The sequence below is a fragment of the Musa acuminata genome, chromosome BXJ2-8 (assembly GCF_036884655.1).
Source record: "Musa acuminata AAA Group cultivar baxijiao chromosome BXJ2-8, Cavendish_Baxijiao_AAA, whole genome shotgun sequence".
In the NCBI taxonomy this organism is placed as follows: domain Eukaryota; kingdom Viridiplantae; phylum Streptophyta; class Magnoliopsida; order Zingiberales; family Musaceae; genus Musa; species Musa acuminata.
Genome location: NC_088345.1, coordinates 52,656,144 through 52,682,493, shown reverse-complemented (window position 1 = coordinate 52,682,493; position 26,350 = coordinate 52,656,144). Strand labels below are relative to the sequence as shown.

At 35.5% G+C, this 26,350-nt stretch overlaps 2 protein-coding genes across 3 annotated transcripts; both read left to right on the top strand.

Moving 5' to 3' along the window:
* Nucleotides 1-867: 867 nt before the first annotated feature.
* LOC135620229 (uncharacterized) lies at nucleotides 868-23,329 on the top strand. Of its 2 annotated transcripts, XM_065123009.1 has the most exons (16): nucleotides 869-1,142; nucleotides 2,999-3,133; nucleotides 3,506-3,558; nucleotides 9,695-9,732; nucleotides 10,973-11,063; nucleotides 13,122-13,227; nucleotides 13,318-13,388; nucleotides 14,128-14,197; nucleotides 15,236-15,298; nucleotides 17,552-17,623; nucleotides 17,740-17,841; nucleotides 18,155-18,229; nucleotides 20,807-20,929; nucleotides 21,723-21,839; nucleotides 22,255-22,311; nucleotides 22,852-23,329. In XM_065123009.1, the coding sequence occupies exons 1-16, from the start codon at nucleotides 1,119-1,121 to the stop codon at nucleotides 22,909-22,911; spliced, it is 1,257 nt and encodes a 418-aa protein (XP_064979081.1). In that variant the 5' UTR covers nucleotides 869-1,118; the 3' UTR covers nucleotides 22,912-23,329. The 2 variants fall into 2 exon arrangements, with proteins under 2 accessions (XP_064979082.1, XP_064979081.1); XM_065123010.1 differs by lacking the exons at nucleotides 22,255-22,311; nucleotides 22,852-23,329 and adding an exon at nucleotides 21,919-22,038 and having other exon boundaries at nucleotides 868-1,142.
* LOC135620230 (uncharacterized protein At1g05835-like) lies at nucleotides 23,123-24,684 on the top strand. The gene is made up of 3 exons (XM_065123011.1): nucleotides 23,123-23,262; nucleotides 23,596-24,172; nucleotides 24,268-24,684. Exons 2-3 carry the CDS (start codon nucleotides 24,118-24,120, stop codon nucleotides 24,573-24,575), a joined length of 363 nt encoding a protein of 120 aa, XP_064979083.1. The 5' UTR covers nucleotides 23,123-23,262; nucleotides 23,596-24,117; the 3' UTR covers nucleotides 24,576-24,684.
* Nucleotides 24,685-26,350: the final 1,666 nt, after the last annotated feature.

The window sequence follows — 26,350 nt, the reverse complement described above, 5'->3', positions numbered from 1 at the left end:
TTCTTTCGATGAATTTATTTTTATTTTTATTTTTTTACTGTATATGTGCATATGATACCTCCTCAAGTTTCCCAACATGAATAACATTTGTTGTTTGCATGGTAAACAGAAAGGGTGTGTTTATGATAGATTATGGTGGCTTAATAAACCAAGAGAAAATGGTGTCACTGTTTGGAGTGTGGTCAGTACATCACGGATTTTCCGTTTATCTTTTTGAGTAAATCTTTCTTCTGTCAAAAGCTATCTGATGTTGATGTTTTTAACAAGTCGAGCAATCCACCTATTAAAGTTTTCTTTTTCTCGGAATTGTTTCCCTAATATCTTCCTTAACAAAAGGAGATGAAAGCATCCAAAATTATGATGATTCAATTACATCTTAAAGATATGTAAACTAATTAGTATCCTAATGATCTTAACGAGTGGTGTATTTTATACAGATTTAGGTAAATGCTATATACCTATAAGGCTTAACTAATTTTTAAAAACTGATATTTTTTCAAAAGATAAATAGTAAATGTGAGATTCGAGAACCTTATAATAAACATCTTCATCGATTAAGTTAGGATAAGATAAGATTTTGAGTATTTAATATTTAGCATGTGAGTCTGATTATAGTATACCACTTTAAGGTATAAAAATACGAAGTGAAAATAAAAAAAAAAAAGACTAAAAATTATTTCTGCTTACACGAAGTAAAAGAAAACTCAAAATTGCAAAAGAAAAAGCTTCTCAATTTTAATTATTAAATAGAGAGGTTTTTCTATGGAATTAATAAAAATTAAGAATTTAAATTCACAAAATAATTTTTAAATAAATAAAACAGGTAAAAATATCACGTAATGGTAAGGATAGGCGACGGTTGATCGTCTCGCACAGGCAGGCGGTGGTCGTGAGGCGTCGTACGGAGAGAGAGAGAGAGAGAGAGAGAGAGAGAGAGAGAGAGGGAGGGCGAAGAATCAAGCAGGAAGAGAGAAGAGAAATAGAGGAAGCGAGTGAGGTGGAGGCGGAAGGAGAATCTTGTAAGAGGAGGGTGGAGGAAGGCGGGAAGGGAGTAGGGGCGAGGAAGAGGGGTAAGGTTGAGACAGGAGCCTCAGGGTATCCCTCTTCGCATCCAGGCCATGGATTTGTGCCTCTCCACAGCGGTAATAGGGCTTATCTTCTTTATCATCCTCTTCTCATCATCTTCCTGAAAGAAAATGTAAAGAAAAAGGCCTTCTTGATAAATTGCAGAGACACTAACGATGTCATTAAATAGTAAATAGTAAACATATATAACTAAGATTTTAAGTTCACAGATGCTAGAGATGCTGGTCTCTTATTTTAACCCAGTTCTTCTTTTGGCCATCTGTGCACAAGCACTCTAGCTAAGGATATTGTTGCATTTTCTAAATAATGAGTTTATTACCAAATTCTTGGCAGCTGACACATTTATATATTCAGTGAAGATCCCTAACTGTATGATATCTGAAACATCCAACCTCACTTGCGGAGGCTGAATATATTCCTGGAGTGGAGTCTAGAAAAGACCCATTGGTAATTTGACCACTTCTACCGTAGAGGCTTAATATGCTTTAGCTATAGGAAAATTGTCTAGAAAACTGTAATTTCATCATGAAAAGACTTGGATGAATGTGAATTACTACAAGTGTTGAAAACTACAAATTTCTACATGTCTTTATTGATTACTACAGTTTCTAGCTTACCTTTTATGATTTACTTCATTGGATACTTGGTGCAACATTGCAATTCGAGTAAGCTAAAACCTATACTAAAAAAAAAAAAGCCATATGGTCCCAACTATTCGGGGTTGGCTACAAAGATTTTTTCCTGCAATTGAGGTCTGTTTAGAATAATATAACTACAAGCTTAGAACTTATGATGGCATAATTTTTAGGTTCATTTGGCTGCCTCCTAAGTGATGGAAAGTGCAGATAGTTTTTTTGCTACGTAGTCCAAAGGTTTATGCTTCTTGAGATGGTGAGTTTGCTGTGAGTCAATTTGAAGTTAAATATGGGAACAGAAACAAGGTTGTGGTTGGCCTAGACCATACGGACGTTGCTAAATTTTCTTCGGCTGGAATGTGGTTGGTTATTTTCGGGCATGATGGTTGGGGCCACAACCTGTTAGATTAGGTAATGTGTTATCAACTAGTTTAGTCTTGTTGGTTCCAAGTGACTACCAATAGTAGATTGGATTTCTCTAACAAAACCACATAAAATATGGTACTTGATGTGTTCCTTGAGATCTACAAATTTGACTGGACTTATAGCAATTTGACTATCTCAAATTCAAATTGGTTTTCTTTTTCCTGGAATTTGTGTTTCGGATAGGCTTCTATAAAATTGAATGAAATGCACTTTTGGCATCTTCAATCCAAATGAAAGGAGTCTGTCTAATATGGTAGAAAAAGAAACTCTTGTTGTTCTACGTGCAAACATATTATTTCCACGTATCGAGTACCTGTTAAGGTATATCTTATCACATTTTCATTAGCTTTACCCTTAATAGTAAATTACTCAACACCTGACAACCTACTTCTGTCTCTTTGGAGACATCCGATAAAATTGGATTGATAATCTACTTCTCAGGTTTAAGGTTCTAATTATTGGTTGTAATGAGCATCAGTTGTTTGTTCGTTCCATGCTATCTAAACATTAGCTGCACTGTTTTGTACCTATGGCTTAATTTGTTTCCATGTCCAGAGCACGTTTTATTACAAGCAGGCCAGGAAAGATGTTCATGCTATATATTAGAAATCCTGTTGATCATCTTCGAGTATGATAAGTCCATTGTAAAGTGTAGAATTTTGACAGTTTTTTTTCTTAAAACACTTTATGCTAAAGCATATTTGAACTTTGCTCTAGTTTGTTTTAAAAAGGCTTTTCACTAAAGCATGTTTGGGCTTTCCTTTTGCCAGAAATATCCTGATTGAACTCATCCAGTGTGCTTCATCATTATTTCACTTCACCCTCTTATGTCTCAAAACTTTGAAGTGTAGGTTTGTCATCTGAGTTCTGGATGTAGAATGCTTATCAGAAGAACTGATTTGCAAAAGGACAGTCTGACTTCTAGTGTTCTCTGCTCAGCTTCAAAAAAACGTGGTTTTGGGAATGATACTACGAAGAAAGAAAAGGTAATGGTGCTTTCCTGCATAACAATCCTATGTCTGGCCTATATATCTGTGTGTGCATTGAGTATCTATATATGCATATATGTCTATGTATATAGATCCAAGATCCAAGGACACTTCCATGCTGTATCCCCGTACCTTGGCTTTGGTCAAAAATCATGTCAAACTCTGTGTTCCATGCCTGCATCTCACTCTGGTACCTTTATGTATAAGTTAAACGTGGATTGAAGTTACACAGGTAGTTTAGAGTTTTACTTTTCTGATAGGTATTGTGTCAATCTTTTCAAAATTTGCCTTCATATATGATTGTTTATGACAATATCTTCAATTAATGAATTTTCTCTTAAAAATTCTGGTATTTTCCTTCCTGAATAGAGCAAGAATGCGAAGAATCTGAAGGAGAGCAGTCATTCTACATCTGAAACAAGGTGCGTAGCATACATTTATTCATATTTCTGTTAAACATTGATCTCTTTAATGGTTCCATGGCTCGTTTCCACCATTATTTTTGGTATCAGTTTCTGGCACATTTGAAAACACTGATGTTTGTTCTTGTTATGCTTAAAGTTCATGAGACCTAAGGAGCACCATTTGAAGTGCCGCAAAATATTTTATCTGTTTAGTGAAATTTTGTTTGCTTACTGAGGCATGTCATGTAACTGGAGATCTGGTCAGTATTAGTCATGGTGCTCTCTTTAACTTTTTTTGGATCTGTGCGTAAATTCTTAACAGTGAGATGGTTGATGGAGTTTGCATAACATCTTTTCTTCTTGGGATGGGTTAGTGACAATAGTGAATCGAACTTTTTCATCGGGGGTGAGCATTGAGCTTTGGCAAATGAGCATGTCGAGGCATGATAAGGCTATGGTTTGAGGTTTTAGAATTATACAATTTGTTCAAACTATTTTTGAAGAGGGAACAGTTTGGGGTTTATATGACCTGTCTTCGTAGAAATAGGTTTATTCTGATAGCACCTTTCTGTCATTCTTTTGCATTGTAAAGTTTGATTCTAGGTGATTAAATAGGTTTTGGAAATTCTTTTTGCCAAATTAGACTTGGCTGTTGTCTTATGAGATGCGCAAGGACTTTGTTGATGAAGTCACTAAAATTTTAAATATGATAATTTAATTAACCATAGTAATCAGTCATTTAAATCTGGAAGTTCATCTTACAGTTATAGAAATTTCCAAGGTTTTGAACAATAGTATATAGTTAAAGGCTGAAAACCTTACTAGTCTCTATTATATGGAACTTGCAAGGAGAGAGATTAATTTTTGCACATTATCTTGAAGAGACATTTTACTGTTACTAAGTCCCCTATAACCAAAGGGGAAAAGGGGAAACATTCGATAATATTCTTATTATATGATGTGTAAACTTATCGTTTTAATATAAGCTAAGTGGTTAATTGATTATAGCAATGATTGAAATTCTGTACCGTATCGGAGTTTCGAGCTTTGCTCGGTAAGGTGTGGTACACCTAATTTAGGCATAAAATCCTTCGAAAATATATGAAAAATAAAAAAAAAGTTAGGATAGGGTTTTTAAGTTAAAAATAAATATAGTAATATAATAAGTTTAGCAAAATCAATGTAGATTAGGTAAGAATAATGTCACATATCTTTTTCGGGCTATGAGGAATAGCCTTGTGCAAGGTTCGTATTTCGGTCTATTACGGATTATCCTTCTGTAAATATTGAAATATTTACAGAAAAATCATTTGAATTGTTAGATTATTTTATTATAATATAAACTTTAAAATTTAAATGAATTAAATAATCATATATGTAAATATACCTAATTGCTAAATTTACCACCAAAACGAGCGATGGGCCTACCACGGGTGATGGATCAAGGTCCTCGATCCTATGCATCTGCATATCAATATGATATATTTGTTTAACCCAATCCTGAAATTGATCTCACGACATAGTGTATTGATACAACGTATGCCATTGATGCATCAATGTGGTGATGATCGTAGGTTAATCGTCATAAATCACATTTGTCCGAAGCGGCTCCTAAGGCATGTATTGGTGAATGTTAGAGCTTCTACTTTCGCTACTGATCTCCTGCTCCGTATCATACTGTTGCTCGGAGAAGTATGACCAACTATCACCGTACTGCTGTTGGCCGTATGATTCTCTATAATACGATGACTGTGAATGCGATGAGCTTCGTTCTGCGTCTACATCATGTAGGCTCTGTTGCATCTATTCAAATTCATCCACTGTCTTCCCCTTCCCTTTCCGCGCATAAATTTGACCAGTATCTTGTCGAGTTCTATGATCTGAATCTTGGGTGACATGTGTAAAATATTGCTCCTCGATTCATACACCACCCTCAAGTTGTGTAGACGAGACCAACGACTACCCGACATCACCACTATCATCTGTCGAGGCATTGTTATCCATGTTGCTGTCATCTCTCTTAACCGAGCGAGTTGCTGAATGCGATTGTGAAGGTATCTCGTCGTCCAACTCGTTTCTTTCCAACGATGTGACTGATGCTACTGCCTTCCCCTTTGCCTTTGCACACTCGGCGGACGATTGTGATCGTTGGGTGTCTGTAGTTCCTCAAGCAGTTTGACTCAATGTTGTTTGACTCCTGTCACGTTGTGATTGAGGGGGATTTTCCACCTACTGGGGTTGTGCTTCCTCTTCTTATATTGCCTCAGTGATAAAACGTGAAGGACGTTGAGGATCTCCCACCTTATCAAGTAGAGGATCCTCTTGGTTCTCTGTCGCTTTGACCCACTCTAACATCGGCTCTGAATCTTCGTTGTAAAATTGGAGGTCAATGGGATCAATATCTGGTTCCTCTGGCTCCTTATCCAGCTTAGCACATCGCAACCTTAGCCGCATGTTATAATGGACATATGCCAGTTTCTTTAGCCGTTTATACGAGAGTTTGTTACAGACCTTCGTGTGAATCAATGCAAACGTTGACCAATTACGTTCGCAACCATTAAATGTCGTCGTCTATGAAAGTATATGAACGCCGACCTTTCTTAAATGTGGTGCATCCCCTACAAATTGTAGCCACCACTCGACTGTAAAAAGATATAAATAAGATTTTATTAGCATAACAAATAATTAACATCAAATATAATTGATAATCAATACGTGTAATTTTTCCTCACTAGGATCCATAGTGTAACAACACGATATAGCTACAATGTCGGAGAATGAACCAACTTTTTCTCGGAATAATCGACCCTCCATAAGCACGTTGGCTACATCAGTAATGTTTGGTAAGAGTCGATATATAATATTTCATAGTGTCGTTAGTAAATTATTTTGCGTTCTGAGAGCATACTGATATTGAATTGCCAAGTCTAAATAATATACACTGTAAGACATAATTTTGTTAGTATAATTTTTTATTATATAAAAATAATAAATTAAATTATTTTGAATATAAATTTACTTGCATTATGGATATCTTGATCCATATGAACTTTAGTTCGACGATCAATGATCCATACGTATTGGTCGGCCTTAAAATCATCTTTGAATGCTTTCTTGACCTCATCTCTTGCTGAAATCAATATATATTTAAGATACGATATCTGTGGACTCTTGTTCATATCGACCTTATGAAGAACAATATAAAGTGGTTCCACACTTTTATGATTTTAGCTGCGGTCTCTCAAAATCTAGAGGAAAGAATGGACTTTTCTATCTTCTTTCCATCGCTCAATCTCGAATATCTAGAATCAAACTCTCGTGATGTGATCATTGCCTTCAAGCTATGTTTTTTTTGCTATAATAACTTTAATGCAATAAAATTAGTAGCAAACCGAGTGACTCCAAGTCGGAGTATCTCACCGTTTATATACTTTTGCATTAAAGAGTGGACCCAATAATGATTATATATAAACTTTGTAATTAATTGTACTCGAGCTACACAATTCTTGACCGCGTCTAGCTCACAAATATCCTTCAGCATTAGATCTATGCAATGAGTTGCACATGGAATCTAAAACAATGTTTTTTTTTTTTCTATCAATTGCAAACCGACCTTCTTAAAATTCGCTCCATTGTCGATTATTATTTGGACAATATACTGTGGTCCGACCTCCTTTACTACGGTGTCCATCTAGCTCTCAATATGTAGTCTGCATCTTGGATCTTTTCAAAAGCATTAACTCACTTAAGAAACACCACCCTTCTGTTGTAATAAATAAGAAAGTGGATGATACTCATTCTTGTTGGTCCTGTCCAACTATCACACATCAGTGTCACCCCATATTCGTCTCATTGCCTCTTGAAGGATTTGATCCAATCCTTCAGTTCTGCCACCTCCTCATCTAAGTACACGCCATGAATCTCTCTCGGTGTTGAAGGTTGGATCCTCGTGCCATAATTTTGAATAGATGAGATCATGCTCTGATAATATGGACCTTAGGCTGTGTTGGTTAGAATCCTGTAAAAGTTGAACTATTTTGAAATTGCCTTCCCAATATCCCGTTTCTTTTCTTTTGTATATACATCGTCAATCCATGTCTGTTTCACTGTTTGTGGGGGATAGGTTTGCATATCAATATCAACAATATCTGGTGCGGATCTCCTGCCATGACCTCTCATAAAACCACGGAGTCCACCATGCCTCATGCTACTAATTCGGCCTAATTGGAGCAGTTGGTTGCCTCATGCTGGCCGACCTCTATATTTCACTACCACTATCATGCTCCAATTGTGAGTCAGGTCGTCGATGTCTCATTGCTTCATTGACCATATACTGATGCTCCAATGATGAATGAATCCCAACTGTGAGATCCAGGTCGATTTTCATCGCCGTGACCCTCATACAGATCATAAACTGGTTCCTGCGTAGCCCTATAGTATTCTTCCTCAACTCTTGTCTTCTTTTTTAATATATCTTCTTTTGCTTGTTGTAGTTTGCTTTGAAATAATTTATGGATCTCAGTTAGAATCTTCTTGTATTTTGCAACATCGGGATACCCACCGGCCAAATGCATCTTCACCCGAGTTATTCCTTCACCCTTGCCAATGTAGTCACAATAAATACATTGCCAATAATGACAGTTCTCATCGATCTTTCGAGCATGAACTCATGCATCATTATGTGGCTGTTCCTTTGGTGTCATGATTCTACCAAATTTAAATCAAATAAGCTATAAAATGTAAACATGTTGAATTGATCTAATATCAATAAAAAATCACTAATTGCATCATTAAATAATAAAATATAACCAAATCTATTTTACCATCATAAATATGTGAAACACATAAAAAAAATTAAATACGTTATTTTGATCCAATATACATCAAATTATAATACAATCATCATTAAATACACTAATCACATGATTAACATAGTTAATTATCCATTAATTACTTTTCTTTCAACATTATAAACATATCAAATGCCCTAATAGGTATTAAAGATATTGAATTTACCTAAAATCGATCAAATTTCGATTAAATCATCATTAAAATGACTAATCGAGCATTAAATAACTTTAATAAAGCTTAATTAAACCTATTTTACTATCATAAATATGTGAAACATATAAAAGAAACATTAAATACGTAATTTTGATCCAATATACATCAAATTATAACGAAATCATCATTAAATACACTAATCACACGTTTAACATAGTTAATTACCTATTAATTATTTCTCTTTCAACACTATAAAAATGTTAAACACCTTAATATGTATTAAAGACATTGAATTGATCCAAAATCGATCATATTTTGATTAAATCATCATTAAAATCACTAATCGTAGTACTAAATAACTTTAATAAAACCTAATTAAACATATTTTACCATCATAAATATCTTCTAATATCTAATATGCATAAAATATAAATAGTTTATTTATTAAGTGTCTAATTTCGAATTAATCAATATTAAACACACTAATCATAATATTAAAGATCTTAATTACTCTCTAATTAAAGAAAGAGAATACATACCTCTTGATTAAAAAGTTTTTCTTCTAAATCCTTTCAAATTAGCCTCGATTCAATTCATAAATCGTTGCTTTGTAGAGTTTAGGAGTGTGCAAATGTGAGAATACGAAAGAAAATGTGAGAATAAATGAGTTTAAGGTAGTTTAAGAGAGAGAGTAAAATAGAGTGAAATAGGGGGAGGATGGGTTTAAAAACCCATGAGAAAGGGCTCCAACGGTCAATTTGACCATTGGAACACTGTTACAAGTCGGTAACGGTCGATTTTGATCGTTACCGTTCGATAGCCCCGTATCGTCCGATATGGGGCGATATCCAACATTCCGCTCGGCAACGGACGATTCATGTATTGATCTACTGGCGGACCAGTACGTATCGTCCGGTACGGGCGGTATCATCTGAAATAAAAAAATATTAGATTATAGTCTTTGTTTCTGATAGCAACAACAGTACTTTGAGTTGTATTTTTTTCCCAGTTATTATTTGACATGAACTATTTCGTCACCACTTCTTGTGGGTGTGCTTCGAAAACCTATTTCTTCTTTAGAGACGAATTATGCTTTTTACTAGCTGTCAGTGGATTGTAATTTTTTTGACACGTTTGTCTTCTGGTCTAGAAATTCTGCATCTGGAGAGCTCAAGACAAGAAGCCAAAGTAAGTTCTTTGTAAAATATGTACATACGAGATCCTTTATGCAACATGTATGTATGATATCCCTCTAATTGTTCTTTCTTAGCTTACTATATATTTTAGATAGAGGTTAATATGAGGGTTTGTCAGATCAGATTCACCCAAGATCCAAATTTATAAGCAGATAGTGGATCATAGTGAAATCCTGACAACCACCTGATGTCAGGTTAGTTATCAGATTTGAGAGTAAATATTAAACATTTAGACACTAAATTGTCCTAGACATCCCCCACGCATAACTAATTAACTCATAGAGGTCTCGGCTGGTAAAAACAACCATGGTTCATATATTACTATTGTTTAATTCAAAAACTGGATATATTGTTCCATACTCATTAGTAATATTGAACAGTAGAAATAACTGTCACAGAACATGAATGATATACCTTTTGAATATTAGGTTGAATAATAACCTGCTGTAGATGTACATGCTTATACAAAATTATATGCATGTACCTGTGCAGTATGGAAGATGTATATTGTCTATATACATGCATTTCAGTGCTTTATAGAGTAGGAATCAGTTGCAGAAGTAACAAGATAAAGAAAAATATGATCTCAATTTCCATGCAGAACCACCGAAATTCATCTAAAGTTTATCTCATATGGAAATTAACATTGTCAGGTATGTGTAGAATATTGTATCAGTCTATCAACAGTATACTGGTTGGTATGATCAGAAAATAAAGGACAAAAATGCAAAAGAGAAGTTGGCTTACCTGGAGTCCTTTTAATTCTCGTAGCTATCACTCGATGAGACTTTCAAGAAAAGAGGAAAACTGATCTCTGAAACCTAACTTAAATAGAATCGTGACTGACGGTCTGATATCATGATATTAACCTTGTTTTGCTCTTGAATCATTCAAAATAAACCGTAGAAAGATGGTTTGTTCTGGTTTTGCTAATACTGCATAGTACTGGTTGATTCATGTGCATGTCCATACACACCGCTTGTACTGGTGGGCAAACCATTAAATTTCAAGCATTGATTAGCATTTGTCTAAACTAACCTCAACTGGCCCACAAAGAATTAAGCATTGAAGATCATACTCGTTAGGTTCAAAAGGTAAAACAAACGATGCTATTCAAAGTTGATGCCTTCCTTTGGATGTATGGTATCATCAGGATACAGAAATAATGCTTTTCATTTACTTTAAGTTCCTTAAATTACATTACATTTCTTACAAGGATTTCTAACTTGTAGAGGCATCTCAATTAACAAGCGGTACTAGTCGAAATTCGAGCAATGCTGTTTTAGATCAGCAATTTTTGGAGAAGGTAGAAGCAGTAAGAAGGTAACGGAAATGAGAACTATTTTTTGTTTCCATTAACAAAATGAGCATGCTTTAATTTTCACTTAGCTTTTAACTTTTATAATCCGTGTTTTTAATTGATTATACATGAATATCTATGTTATACAAATGTGAAGTCCCATAATAGAGATTATCATTATAAGTTTTTTCGTAGCTGATTAATGATCTAAGTAAATTTTCAAGGGCATTTCTCTCAAAAGGGCAAAGAATTATTTGCAAGGAGCTTTGGTGCTTAATTTATTGGTCCATCATCTACAACACTGAGGATAAGGCAGCCTATGAGTTGAGGATGTTTAGCATAGCCAGCTTGGTAAACAATGGTGGAGAATCTTCATTGCTAGGGATACTATTTTCTAGATATTTTCAGAGGAGGGAATTCTTCTAGAGCAACTTAATAACTACTGATATCTTTCCAGTTTGGAAGGCATTGTGCTTGTTGAATTAGCCTTTAGGGATTCTTCCTCCTCCCTGGGTTCTAAACTTTACATAAGATTTTTGAGAGGCATGTGGCTAAGGCCTATCCCTTTTGGAGATCTTCATCCCACTCTTGCTTTCATCACTCATAGGCCCCATATCTTGGTGTCATCTGCCCTTTGAAGAGATATATTGGAATCAAACTAATCATCTTTGGTCTGCTTGCCATTAGACCATCCATGCTCGTAGCCTTTCCTTACTCTTATGAGTTATGATACAAGTTGTCACTTCGTCTGGACTGGTAAACCAGGATGCAGACCATCCATGAGCTGTACAGGGGTTACTGCATGGTATCCTTTGTGAACCGGGTTTACCATCCAGTCTTGGCCCAGTGACTGGATTAAGGAGTGTTAAACGACACACACACTCTCTCTCTCTCTATTACATGACCCTTCCCCCTACTCTAATTTCACTCAAAACTCTCTGAAATCTCACCATGACAGAGTCACTTAGAAATTGGCACTTTCCGTATCTTTTTCTATATCCTTTTTAATTTTCTGAATTCATTGAAAATTTCTGCTCCATTTCTAAAGTTCTTTTTTGTGAAGCCTTTACATTCTTAAGCTCAGTGCTTCATGTTGCTCGTGGTGGAGAATTTAATCCTCTCGAAAGTGATTCTAATTATAGTGATGAATTCAAGATGCTTCTTGCATGTTCCTAGACACTTTATGGAATCTATTGTTCGCATCCACTTGTGTCACACATTAGTTAAGCGAGCATGGGATCCCATGCTTAGATATCTAATCTACTTTCTTCCCTCCATTTGAAATGTTGTATGTTGGTGGAAGATACTTTTCCATGTATATGACTAAAGTGTAGTGATGGTCTTTTTCTTATTGTCTGCTATTCTATTTGGAAAAAAAGAATTAACAAACTGTTAAAAAACATTTGTTATGATCTTCAGCAGGGTTCTACATATCTGGCAGACCCGTATGTACCACTTGATACATATTTGTTCACAAGGTTATCAAAACGCTGACTGCCCTAAACCAAACAGTCTACTTCGAAAACAGGGTTTACCACCTGGTAAGCCCTGTGAACTGGGCTTACTGCCTCTCTTCATCATGCAGTCAGCCGGCACTTGCACTGCTGTCTTCGCCCTCTGCTCACCACTTTTGTTCCCTGCCTGCCACCCCCTGCCCCCATCCAGCACTGTCCTCTTCCCTCATCCTCCTCTGCTGTTGTCTCTGCTGAAATCTCCTCCCCACCACTTCATCTTCGCTGCCCCCTCCCCTCCTCTTCTTCTCAGCCTCCTCTCCTCCATCTCTTCTCTTTCTTCTCCCCTCCTACTTTTCCTTTACCCACTTTGTACTTTTGAATTGCCTAAATTCAAATTAAGACATGGCTTTAACATAATCCCAAACTTCAAAAGTCTCATCATATGCAAATATCGAAGAAGCATTATGAGTTCTTGCATGTTGTGTCTATCAATATATGATATTTGTAACATATTCTTTACATTTTTATAGTCTACAGCCAATGTCATGTAGTTGATAAAAACATATGAAACTTGCATCATTTTCTTTAATATATGTTTATCATGCCCCTTCTGAATTACACAATTAGGTCTGCACTTGAGCAGAAAAAAGCTGAGGAGAACAAAAATTATCAAGCAATAGACTATGATGCATCCATTGAACCAGAACAAAATACAATTGGATTGGGCACCAAGGTATAGTGCATTTTTTAGTGTTTGTTATTGAAGAGTATAAAAAAAGACTATTAAGTGAATTGTTTCTGATTAGGGTTTAATGCATGATAGGTGGGTGTTGGGGCAGCTGTTTTGGTTTTTGGACTGGTTTTTGCTTTTGGAGACTTTCTTCCATATGGAAGGTAATAAAACATATATGCTAAGTTTATAGTCTGGTTTGGAAAACCAAGTGTTTATCACTACAAGCTTGTCGACTTTTTTCATCTTTTTTTTATCCTGTACAGATTACCTATTTCTCAGTCTTTTTACAATTGTATCATGCTTTTCTTTTCTTACGTTGTTGTTTTAATTTTATATTCTTTTTCCCGATTAGTTGGTACTGTAAACTTTTGATACTAACAGCTATTTCTCAAGGAATGAACTTTTGATTTTTTTAAAGAATGAATTTGTTTTGGTGTCTTGCTTAGCAACCTCAGTTTCTCATGGCACAATACAAATCTATGTTCAATAGTAAAATTACTACTGACTAGAAATGTCATAAATATTTATGCTTTTTTTATGTGTATCAGCAGTTACTATTGCTACTTGCTAGTGTAGTGTTTAAGATCAACAACTCTGATGCTTTTGATAGATTGATGATTGCCCTATAAACTTAAAATTTTGCCAAAAATGTACTTGTAACCTACATTTAGTTGCATGCTCTAGCATCATGAGCTAGTGTCTTTTCTTCATTGACTGTTGGCACCTTTTATGAAGTCTATGTTCCTTAATGATATCAATTTAGTCATCTGTAATGAAACACTTGAAACTTCTGAAGAACAGAAGTAAGAGCTATGATTCTTTTCAAATGATGCCCACATCTAAAGTATTATCGAATCACAAGATCTTACGTGTTCTTATTCATTCATTTGCCTGATGCAGTGTTAGCCCTAGTGAAGATGCTTCTACAATTGGGAAAAAACTCACAGAAGAAGAGAAATCAACATTTAAGGTACAAGCTTTTGTACATGAGTACATTAATGATGTAGGTAGTTGATTGAGTTCATTAGAACTTTCATGTGAACATCAGCCACTATACTGGTTTGGTATTTCCACACCAACTTCGATGCTTTCAGTTAACCCTCTTAAAGCTCCTAGTAAAAATCACCAGCGGCAACTGCATATGTATAGGATTGCGAGAGTCGGCCATTGTTTCTTATCTTCTGTTGCTCTTATTTCTTTAGAGTCAGTCTTCTTTCTAACATTTATCCTCTGAACTCAGTTCTTAAATTTGTAGCCAAAATTGATTTATGCAAAGACTGGGGCTTGGAATAAAATGCACAAGGGCAGTTGCTGGGTTGAGATGTCTAGGTGATTGATCGAACTTATAACCCACAATTCTATTGGAAGAAAGCACTAAAATTCACTTATGCTTGTATAGATTTATGTTGAAGCTATAATATGAAAAAAGAAAGGGGACAGCGGATGACAACATTAACATTTGATGGCTTGCATTTGAACCAAAAGTCGAGAACACTAACCCAGTAAAACATGAAGTTTAAATAACAAAATGAAACACGTGAGGTCAACACAATAACATGATAAGAATTTGAGAGTTTAGAAAGGGCAATTCAGATTGGATCTTAAGATTGAGTGTTTTGGGGGTCTCTACCCAAGGATATTGCTGTATACTGGTAACTTTTTATGATAATGATACGAGTATGACACCATTTTGAAGTTGCTTAACACTAGTGTTCGTTCTGTAAATAGTCAATATACATTAAAATATGAGCCAAAACATTTATATGTCCACTTTCTCTTGTTTGATAAAGTCATTGATTGTAGGTACTTATGTAGTTAATCTAATCAGATAACTTTTTGGTATATATTTGCCTGTGTGTCATTTGCTTAAACTGTGTTTATACATATGCATCATCTATGGTCTGTGTTGAATTTGTCTATATAAGCTTTTCACCATAAAAAAATGAAACATAAATTGTAGTTTTCAATGAAACTTGAAAGACTAACTGATGCATCTTTATCTCATTAGACCAAGCTTGAAGAGTACAAGGAAATACTTAGCAAATCACCTGAAGATCCTACATCTCTGGAGGTAAAAATCATAAAGTTCCTTTGACATGGTGTTTTCTTAGAGCCAGAGGTGTCAAAGCACATTTGTTCAGTCCGTATTGTCAATTATGTTGATTTCAAGAACTGATTCTCTGAATGAAGCATACCTTTGCGATGAGCAAGAGCCTAGTGCATCTTTAGCTGAAGTTGATGTTACATTGATTGGTTGGATGTAATGCTGTAATGGAAGATGATAAAGGCTCCTCAATGTTGTTTATACAAATTTAATTTTGATTTGTGTGCTTCAAAGTTCAAACTTGTACTTTCTGCTATTGGTAAGTAGGAACAAGTCGAACAGGTAAAATGCATGTATAACTTGCGTATGAAAATAGATTTTTGAAACATTCAAGGTAGAAATGGATACAAATATGGATGCTGGATGTGTATGAGTAGGATATTAGAGCTGATAGGCAGATGTCATATATTTGGGCCTTTATAATCTTGAATAGGAAAAAGAAGAAAAGATTGGTTACATGACAAATAGGCTCCTAATAACTTAGGTTTCACAATAACGGTCATGTTGGCAGGTTCATTCAGTATAACTTGCTCTAGGAGTAGGTGGATTGCCATGACATTCAACAAATGTTTATGTGTCAGAATGTAACATGCCTGAAAATTACAGTCAAGTGCTAAGCTGACCCATGCCAAAGATGCCAACATATTATTAGGAGATTTTTTACCTTAAACAGCAGCATAGGGACATTTAGCCAGCATGGTATACCTTGTTTGACTGAAGAATTGCTGAGTCCTAGACATAGGGGTTGGCTAGAAAACATGGCTCAGGTTAGATGATGTTCAAACAAATTAAAAACTAACAGATCCAGTGTCATGGTTTTCAGATATCATATCTTGCTTGAAACTAGAACTGCTGAATCCTACCTTTTTAATTTCTGTAGATAATATATTGAGTTTTTTGCATTCTTAATTAAGATTTTCTTTATATATATCATCTCAAGTTATTCTACATTCATAATTGATCATTTCATCAAATAGAAACTGAACTAGTTTGTCTTACGATTTTCATTACACCTCTAAACAAAATTGCTTATGTTTTTATTTAATATTACATTCCAGCCCTTGTAGTAATGATGCATTATTGTTGCAAATGTTTGAGAAATCTGTGCCTTCTGATGTGTTCTAGTCTGTTGCAATATATAGATGAGATCATGAGACTACCCCGTTATCCTATATTTAAGAAATAAAAAGAATATATTTTAACAAATGAATAAATTTGGTCTAATTAATAAAAGATGATTTTAACTAAAAAAATAAAGAAATGTCTTTAGTGGTCATTGGTCTTATAAATTGATCGAAGTAATATCAATCCTTAGGTCTAGTTAAGATGTAAATTAGGTGAGAATTTGTTAGACTTAGAACAGCTAATGGATGTTAATGGCATGCACTTTGGATGTTATGTCAAATAGAAATGTTGGTGTTGGGCAAGGTTTGATATGCAAATACTCTAAACGAAAGGGTTCTATATTTAAAAGTTTCACATAACAAACTAGTCTACAGTTTCATGTAGTAGTTGTATAATTTTTTATCCAGTGCCAGATTCTTAACAAGAGAATCTATACCTGGTTCTAGTTTATTCTAATCTGGACCATGCTGGTTGGATGGGTCAAATAAGAAACTACGAGCCTACTGTCGCATATAATGCCGAACGGTCATGAACTACTAATAATATCTCTGGACTGATAAGTCTGATATGATATTCTCTGTTGTTAAACATGGAGAAGGAAAGAAAAAGATGGAAATACGAGTGGTCTATTTGTAGAAACTTACTAATTTGGTAGTAATTATAAGGAATGCAATTTCACCTGGACCAGTATGTACTGTATAATGCCTACCGGTTCAGGCCCAAATTGGCATGTGGACTTTTCAGGTGGACCCATTATTGCAATTCTTGGTTATAAGTGTATTTGTACATATTGATAGTTACTCCATCAGCAAGTGTATCAAGTTATGATGAATAATATGAAAGCAACTTTGTGTACTCTTTATGAGTTTGCAGCCAGCAGCCTGGCATCCAACAATATGGGTTCCCTTCGTGTTAATCCTACACTGAATCTTTTCAAAGAATCGTTTTTCCAGTTAAGCAAAGGAATTGTCATTCTGTGTCCTCTAAATGATAATCTCATTTCATTAGGTGTTTGGTTTCAACTTTTCATTGTCTTTTATTCTCCTCTTTTTTCTTCTTTACTTCTTGTTATGAGAACTATAAACAATTTGACAGGGAGCTGTGGTTACTATGGAAGAATTAGGAGATTATGAGCAAGCATCATCTCTTCTTGAGAAATTGACCAAGGTAAGTTTATGTTTACCCTATGCCATGCTGATGTTGGTAGAAATTCTTCTTTAACTAATATATTAAAAATCATTTGGTTTATTTTTCCATTAAAGAGCCTCGTCTCCAATGTTCAGGAAATGCCTAATAATGCTGATGTCTATCGTTTACTGGGAGATGTAAAGTTTGAGCTCAAGGATTATGATGGAAGTGCTTCAGCGTACAAGAACTCTTTATCTGTTAGTACAAGCCTTTCTATAATTACTAAGATGTCATATGGTTCTTGGAATTGCTCAAGGAACAACCTATATGCACTATTTTTTTTTCAACATTTATCAATTTAGTACATTAAATAGAAGAGCTAATATTCTTTAGAACATGCTAGCCATTTGTGGGAGCCTCATGCCCCATGCTGCTCTTTTTTGGAACATGCTAATATTCGAACAAATAATGTAAAATAAGAAATTCCTATGACCTCTCAAAGCTTTCTAACAATTTCTGCTGCTATTTTCTTTAATTAGTACTTTTTCATTTCCACTTTTCTTTTAGCAGGCTTCTGGTATCATTGACTTCGAAGTTCTTCGTGGGCTTACAAACTCATTGCTGGCTGCCAAGAAACCTGGCACGGTTTGTCTTTTAAACTTCTATGGTCATTTTGGTGCACATTAGTGCAATGTCACTAACATATACATTATTTTAAAATTAAACTTATTCATCTAGTTATTTCTGCTTAGTTTATTTTCCACATATCCACACATTTTACATAAGATAATTTTTTTTTGAGTGTTGAAGACCTAGTTCAGTACTTGTACAACTTATAGGATGCTGGAAGATTCCTATCCACATTACAATTGTATATTAATTAAAACTGAATCACCTTTCAAGGTTCCAAATGCAGTTGGACCAATATGTACTGACTGGTATTTAATTGTATAACCAAGGACTTGTATCAGACCATGTAGCTCGGTACCAGTCTGTATTCAGTATTTTATCATTTTTTCCAGGTGAACCTAGGTGGTGCAGGTCGGTATACCTGTAACATGCTGGTCCGACAAGGTGTGTAAAATTGTAGCAGAGATAAATTTTAAGCCACTGCCCAGGAAAATGAGTCTGTGTAGATTTTACAAATAGCTTGCATTGGCAGTGAGGTTGCAAATGATCACAAGGTATATAGGCATGATTTTGTACCCGACCAAGGAAGGTCTCATGGCGTGTCCACAAATGAAATGGAGATATTGCTTCTCACCCGTAACTGACCATGCTAAGAAAATTCCCCGTGCCTGAAGTTTTATCATTTGCTGCTTCATGAAAAACTTCTATTGGATGATAAAATTCCTTTGTGCTTCTCATGTGTTTCTTGGATTGGCATTGTATATGCTGCCACTTCATAAATGCATGGGTATGTGCTGGCACAAAACCAATTTTACTACTGCCAAGGCATCATATTTGGTAGAGAAATTTTTTTTCATCTTAATCCAAGAAACTCCTCACTGGGCTTTACTACATATATTGGGCAGCACATACTTGTTTGATTGAGGATTGATTCACAAATTTCCTGGGTTTGGTGTTATAATTGTTAGAAAAAAGATATATACCACCATGTTTCAGTTGGTTTTTATTGGAATCAATCTGAACATGCAAGTTTCAAACTAATTTGCATGCAAGTTCCTTTAAGATTTTGAAACTCTAAATTGGCTACCCTCTCATAATTCTTTGATGATGATGCCCTTAAGGTAAGAGATAAGGACATGAACCCTAGACTAGAGATGGAAGATCATAGGAACAAAGGCACAGAGTTAAGATATGCACCCTAGAATATACAGTGACATGCTGCTTGTCACTTATGTGGTGATAGTTTCCATGGAGTTTGTGGGATCTGCTGTGTACTTCGATGAATTTTATTATATCATAATTTTTAGCACCTACAGATCTTTTGTTTTTTTTTTCTTATTTCATATTTACATGGAAATGCTGCTTTTATAAGAGCAAAAAAATGACATTACAATGGAGAAGTTTGCTATTATGCACCCATTAGCTGGTCAAAACTGCAAAGGTTTTGCCACAACAGGGTACTTAAGAGTTTCTCTTTTGAGGTGGGATAATCGCTTGTAAGGAAATTTTCACACATCCATGAAAAGTGAGCTATAATGGATATATCCTTTTAATTTTACAATTACATATATGTTCCTCTAAAGATAGAAAATTAAGTATATGTCCTTGTCATTAGTTTAGTGAAACTTAGCCAAACCATAGTTAAATTGTTGTGATAAATGTTAATCCTAAATGCTGCAAAAATTATGGTGCAATGGGGAAAATGATGAAGATGTTTGTTTTCATCTTTTCATCCTCCACCTCTTCTCTCTTGAAGCCTAAACCTCATACCTCTAACTGGTGATGTCTCTCCACCTCTCCTCTCCTATTCTTACTAATGCCTAAACCCTCTTACCCATGATGCCCTCCATCTTTTTCTCCTCTGCATCACCTCCATCTCCTGACCTCCACCTCTTCTCCCATAAGTCTCTTACCTATTATAATGTTATTTATATCCTCCAAGATTCCTCCTCTCTTAAACCCATTTTGGAGGATTTCAAGGACATATGTGAAAGGTTCATATTACTCCATTGAAGAAAAGGTTCAAGTGACCAGTAGTATGCACTTATAGACATTTTTGAAAGAGGATATATTGGACCTTTTGGTCACTAATGATTGATCTCTAACAATCCACAAATGGTAAATAACCTCTGGACATATGTGTTACCATTTAGGTCATAGAAGAACATGCATGTGATGTTAACATTTCGAAGAATATATTAATTGTTTTCCACTTTTGAGGGATATGTATGTGAATCTCCTTAGTTTATCTACTGTCTTATGCCATGCCTTATATTTAATTCAGGATCCTTCTTTGAAGTTCTGATGTGGGCTAAAACTAGACATCATACTACAAAGCTAATACAAAAAATGGTCCTATTCTTGCTAGGTTGAGTGATAGATAAACATGGTGGTCAATGTGCCGGAAACGCATAATTGCCAACTGTGACATTTCTAGCATATGAACCAGCATAGGATTGACTACTTTTTCTTAACTCCAACTTGTTAAGCCACTTAGTCCATTTATTTATTCAGGAAGTCTTATCCAGATTATATATATAGTTCCTTTCTTGAGATAATATTAATTTACTTTTTTAATTATAATTTATGCAGGCAGTTCAAGAACTTTTGAAGTACCGGGAACAATTGAATGAAAAGTACTTGAGAAGTTCTAATGTGGCTGTGGATGGAAAAGTTAACCTTGACAAAGAAAATCTTAATGCTGATCCAATTCAAGTGAGTTCATAAGCTTACTAAGAACATCTATCTATCTGTTTGCTTAGATTTGAAATTAGGGTAAGATGCATAAAAACACATGTTAGTAGCTATATGTTCTTTTTAACTGTGTCATTAAATATCGTTTTCCTGACATTTAGAAAGCAAACTCCATATCTTTTTTGGTCAAATGGGCTCATTAGTGGTAGAAATCGTCCAACTCAAAAAATTGAATTTTGTATAAATTCGAAAAAGTTCTAATGCAGATGTTTATAATATGCTTCCTTTAATGGGTAAAAAAATTTTGAGATATTTATTCCAATCTTTGCTCATTTCAGATGTTGAAATATAATGTAGTTTTAATTAAATTATGGGAGAATAACCGGGAGAGAAATTCATCTCACATATACATTAACATATAGGACTTTAGAAAGAGTTGGCAGTTCCTTCACTTAGTCTTCTTATATCTTTCTCTATCTTTTCTTGAAGAAACTTGAATATAATAAGTATCTTCAGATCTCCAGTGTTCTTTATGTGATTGCCTTTGACATACGAGGATAGGGAACAGATCCTCATCAACATTGAGATTAGTTCACTTTTTCTAGGTCGTTTTAGCAATCACCATCACTTATCCTATCATATGACTATTCATCATACACAAAATCTGAATTACAGTTGCTTAATGTAAATTGGCTCTGATCTCGAAGCTCTTGTTGCTAAGGTTTAGGGGAAAAGAATTCCTTTTGCATAAATGTAATCTGTGCTTTTACGTTATACTTTTTCTTTTTCTGAAGTTTTTGGATTGCATGTCTAGGTTGATTTGCTTTTGGGAAAGGCTTATTCTGATTGGGGTCGCGTGAGTGATGCTGTGGTTGTTTATGATCAGCTCATTTCCAAGCATCCTGATGACTTTCGAGGTTACTTGGCAAAGGTACACTTCCATTCAGTTTCAAGTGTGGTTATCTAGAACATGGATCAACAAACTGGGCTGACCTGTATGTACTGTCCAGTACATAGTGGTTCGCTTGTGGATAACAGTGGCTGTCCAATTTATTCCATGGCTATCCTCGTGCGAAGGTTGTAGATTTTATTGACAACTCGAAGAAGATGAAATAGGTACCCTCTCGTGCATGAGGATAGCCACTGCCTATCCAAATTGCATTTAGGAAATGAAAGAGTTAAATGTCTGGTTCAGTATTTTATTATTCTGATGAAAATATTATTTCCATGCCTCCCGTTCTTATTCTTAGTTCTATGAACAACTTATATAAGTTAGATGATGCAAACTATATGACCAACTGTATCATCGGAGGAACTCAGCATATAACTGTTCTGTCTTTTCTCAGGGAATCATATTGAAAGAAAATGGTAGTCTTGGTGATGCAGAAAGGATGTTTATACAAGTATGTATGCCTAGCCTCATGTTTATTCATTTCAAAATAACAGAAACGTGTTAGTGAAAAATGAGTTGAACTGTTAAAGGATGTTAATTGAATGCAAGACTGCATGGAAGAACACACGTCATTCTACTATTTGCTAACCTTGAGTCCACGTCTAGTTTAACTAATGAAAGAAAAAGGGGTTCTCATGTATTAATGAAAAGATTTTTTTTATTTCTTTTTCTCATTGTATGCCATTTAGAGGATCAGTGACAAATCCTGATTGTAGAGTATACAATTCTCATGATGGATTTCTACCATGGTCTTCGTCCAGCTTTTTGTTGACCTCAAAATGCTACACATTATATTATGCATATTTCAATTAGCTCCATTTCTATTTATTTTATTTTAATAGAACTATCTCTGAAAGACAAAACAGGCTGCATTCATATTGCCTTTATTCATATTATCTATCTTGTAGGTATTTTTCTCATGAATTAGCTTGCTACTAGTATTTTTCTTCTCACACATGTTAACTAAATGTTGATCCTTTACTTCCATCAGGCAAGATTCTTTGCACCTGAGAAGGTAAAGGCGCTTGTGGATCGTTATTCGGGAAAGTGAGTTTCCCCATAGGACGTTCGTCTTCTTCTATTGCTAGTGGCAGTGACATTTGCTATCTGGAGCTACATTAATGGTGGTATAATCTAAATGCTTAACCTGGTTCGAGTCTCTGTATAGGTTCCTGTGCTTGATTAACAGTACAGCATTCGCCTTGGTTCTTCAGGATGTTGATAGTCACTGTTGTGTTCAGCGATCTGCCTATAAAAGACCTCATGTCAGAAGAAAACCAACCATAGTTGCCCATGTACAACGGGAAATATTGAAATTGGATCTCACGGATTTCTTCAACTGTTTTGTCGGCGGTTTTGTTGAATCAAAAGATCAAACAAAAGGTCTCCGATATGATCTCAGGTTGGATATAAACGAGATCTGTTTGTAATCGTAAATTTTGTTGTAACTAAATTTGTATAGGTTTTTATGTTTTTTTGTCCTTCTCTCACCATCCAGAATTTAACCTTTTCCATATCTCAATAATATTATATATGCAATCATATATATAATTATCTATAATCCATGCATGTTAAGATGGGGTGATCTGTGATGATAATTCAATTCCCAAATTTAGTTCTCCATATCATATAATTGTCTCGAACATTAAAACCTTAATTTTCTTTCTTATCTTAAATTTAGCTAAAGTCACAGATACTCCCCAAATCATTTTCTGTTCTTCTTTCCCATCAAAAGTGCAAGCAGGCTTCCGGATGCTCTCTCAAGAAGAGGATAAGCTTCCATGAAAGTTCTCCTGTTAGACGAGGACATGTTGTTAGCAGCTGCACATGGCATCTGACCCCGCTCATGTGCACCTCCCTCGACATGCTACTGATTCGCTCAGCTCATCAACTGCTGCTCTCTGACGAGAAATGCCAATGAAACAGATGAGTAAATTTGTTTCTTTCCCAGTCTAAATCATGCACAGATCAATAGAATTAATCGCTTGTTTGCCTCCTATCTATCTTTTACGCAGGTGAGATTATCCGATTGTGGTCCTCGTTTGATCAGATGCAGCATCTGCTTTGCACATTTCTGAGACGAGATCGAGGAGCAGCTTTACAGCCATGCAGACCTCAGCCTGAGGCATTGCAGTGTGGGTGGCCAATCATGCAGACCTCACCACCATGTGACATGGATTCCATCATCCCCTCCCTGACCACCTCTTCCCATTTTGTCGACCTGCCTTGCCCACTCACACTCTTCGTGTAAGAGAGGATGGTCCTCGAGTTGGCTCCTCTGCTTGCGGTCGTCTTCCTGCTAACCAGCCATGGTGAGGAAGAGGAGACCCCCTCTTCGCTTTTCCTCTCACGGATGCACGGTGTGCGGGATTATAATGCTGTGGTTCTGTTCGACGTTGTGTCTCAGGCTCGGCGGCGAGGTGCAGAGACAACAAGCCGAGGGTGCAGCAGACGCAGGTGGGCTTCGGCGAGCCGCCGAGGTTCGTGGTGGTGGTGCAGAACAGCTGCCCGATGTGCCCCGCCGTTGACGTGCACATCAACTGCGGAGGCTTCCCTCAGTCGCTTGCGGACCCGAAGGTGCTGATGGTGATCGGCTACGACGACTGCGTCGTCAACGGAGGACTGCCTCTGGCGCCGCTCCAGAAGCTCTCCTTCAACTACACCCACGAGAGGTTTGGCATGTCGCCCAAGTCTTGGTTCTTGCAGTGCGAGTGACAGCACGCTTGACCGGCCATTACTTGTTTCGACACTGAGCCCGATTGATTCTGAGGCGTACATGACTACTGCATGCATGCGATGCGATGCGATGCGATGCGATGCGATGCGATGAAAAAGAGCGAGCGAAGGAAGAGAGAGTAAGAGGAGTCATTTTTCTAGATTTTGATGAAGAGAATCAAGTAATGTATGGAGCGGAGGAAATGGAAATGATGATGGATAAAATGGTTGGTGCAGAGATGAACATAAAGATGTTAGCTAAGATTTGCTATCGATAGATTACTTTTTAATGTGAAAAGATGTTAGCTATGGTAAGTAGTAGACCTTTGACCATCGATATATTACTATATAATGATAAAGATGTTCGTTAGCAGTAAAGATTCGATCGAAAGGTATTGGAATCTGATCTCGCACGTTTGGTATATTTCAACTAATTGAAAAGAGATTTATTTGGGAGATTACTATTTGTAATCCTTTTTTTATTAATTACTATCCTAAAATTTTAAATATTTTAACTTATTTCTTTGTAATTTAAATCGATATATATATATATATATAGATATATATCTCAATTTATAATTTAATTCTAGTAAAATCTATTCATTCTTTACCTATAATCTCTTTTTCTTTGTTTTTTCTTCTCCTTTTAATCGTTAAAGGTGACATAAAATGACGAAACAAAGATAGATGATGAAATCGGATGAATTAAAGATTGAAGAAGAGGAAGTGAGAAATAGTTTTTGACATTTGTTACAATGATTTAATATCTTTAAGATTATGTATATTCTATAATGATCTAAACGATATCATTTTTTAGGTCAGTTGTATTAATCGTCATTTTATGGGCCTTTGCAAATTGTCCAACAAAATACACAGACGATGAGAAAAAGCAGGTGATAATAGTTTATATAAGCGAGAGAAGAAAGAAAAAGAAGAGGGTAAAAATAAAATTAGAGAGAAAATATAATCAGTAAAATATTATTTTCTTAATTTTTTGATAAATTATTAATAGTAAAAAAGAGGACTCTGAAAAATAGTAACTCTAAATAATAAACTTCTTTATTTGTCATCAACAAAGAACTCATAGAAGACCCTAATTGTCATCACACAAGCAGTCTATCTATGATTTGGGATACCCAATTCCTCCCCAATTCTTGTGATAGCTCTCCTTTCCTAAAGGGTCACAAACCATCTCACAAAGTAACACACATTGACCTTTCAGCAAAGCAAAGGCCAAATCACAGGACAAACAACCTACTATTCGATGAGCATGGAGGACAAGTTTAGTGGATTTAGGTGATCGATTGCTCGCGTGCAAGCATAGGATTGTGGATTACAGGGATCAGTTGCACTTAATTAAATGGTGGGGCTTTTAGTGAATTGCATATGCTTAACATAAAATAGTTGAGCATGTCAATTATTCACCTTAGTGCATGGAAATGTTGACATATATACACTAAAATACAACTCAATTTCAAGTGCTTGGTTATCTTTATGTCAGCCACTTGCTACATGTTTATTATGTGCATCTAAGCTCCTTCATATAGCAAGTGAACTCATGATCTACAATGTCACATATTAGATTATATGTCTAAAATTGTATTTGGGTTGATCATTGCTTCACATCATTTAATTTTAGTTTCTTTTACTAAAAAAATGTATATAGCAAAAAATTTCAGGAAAATTGATAAGACCCTAAAGTCTTATCGTCGCTCTGATACCAATTTTACGATAAGACTTTAGCGTCTTATCAATTGGTATCAGAGCCGACGATA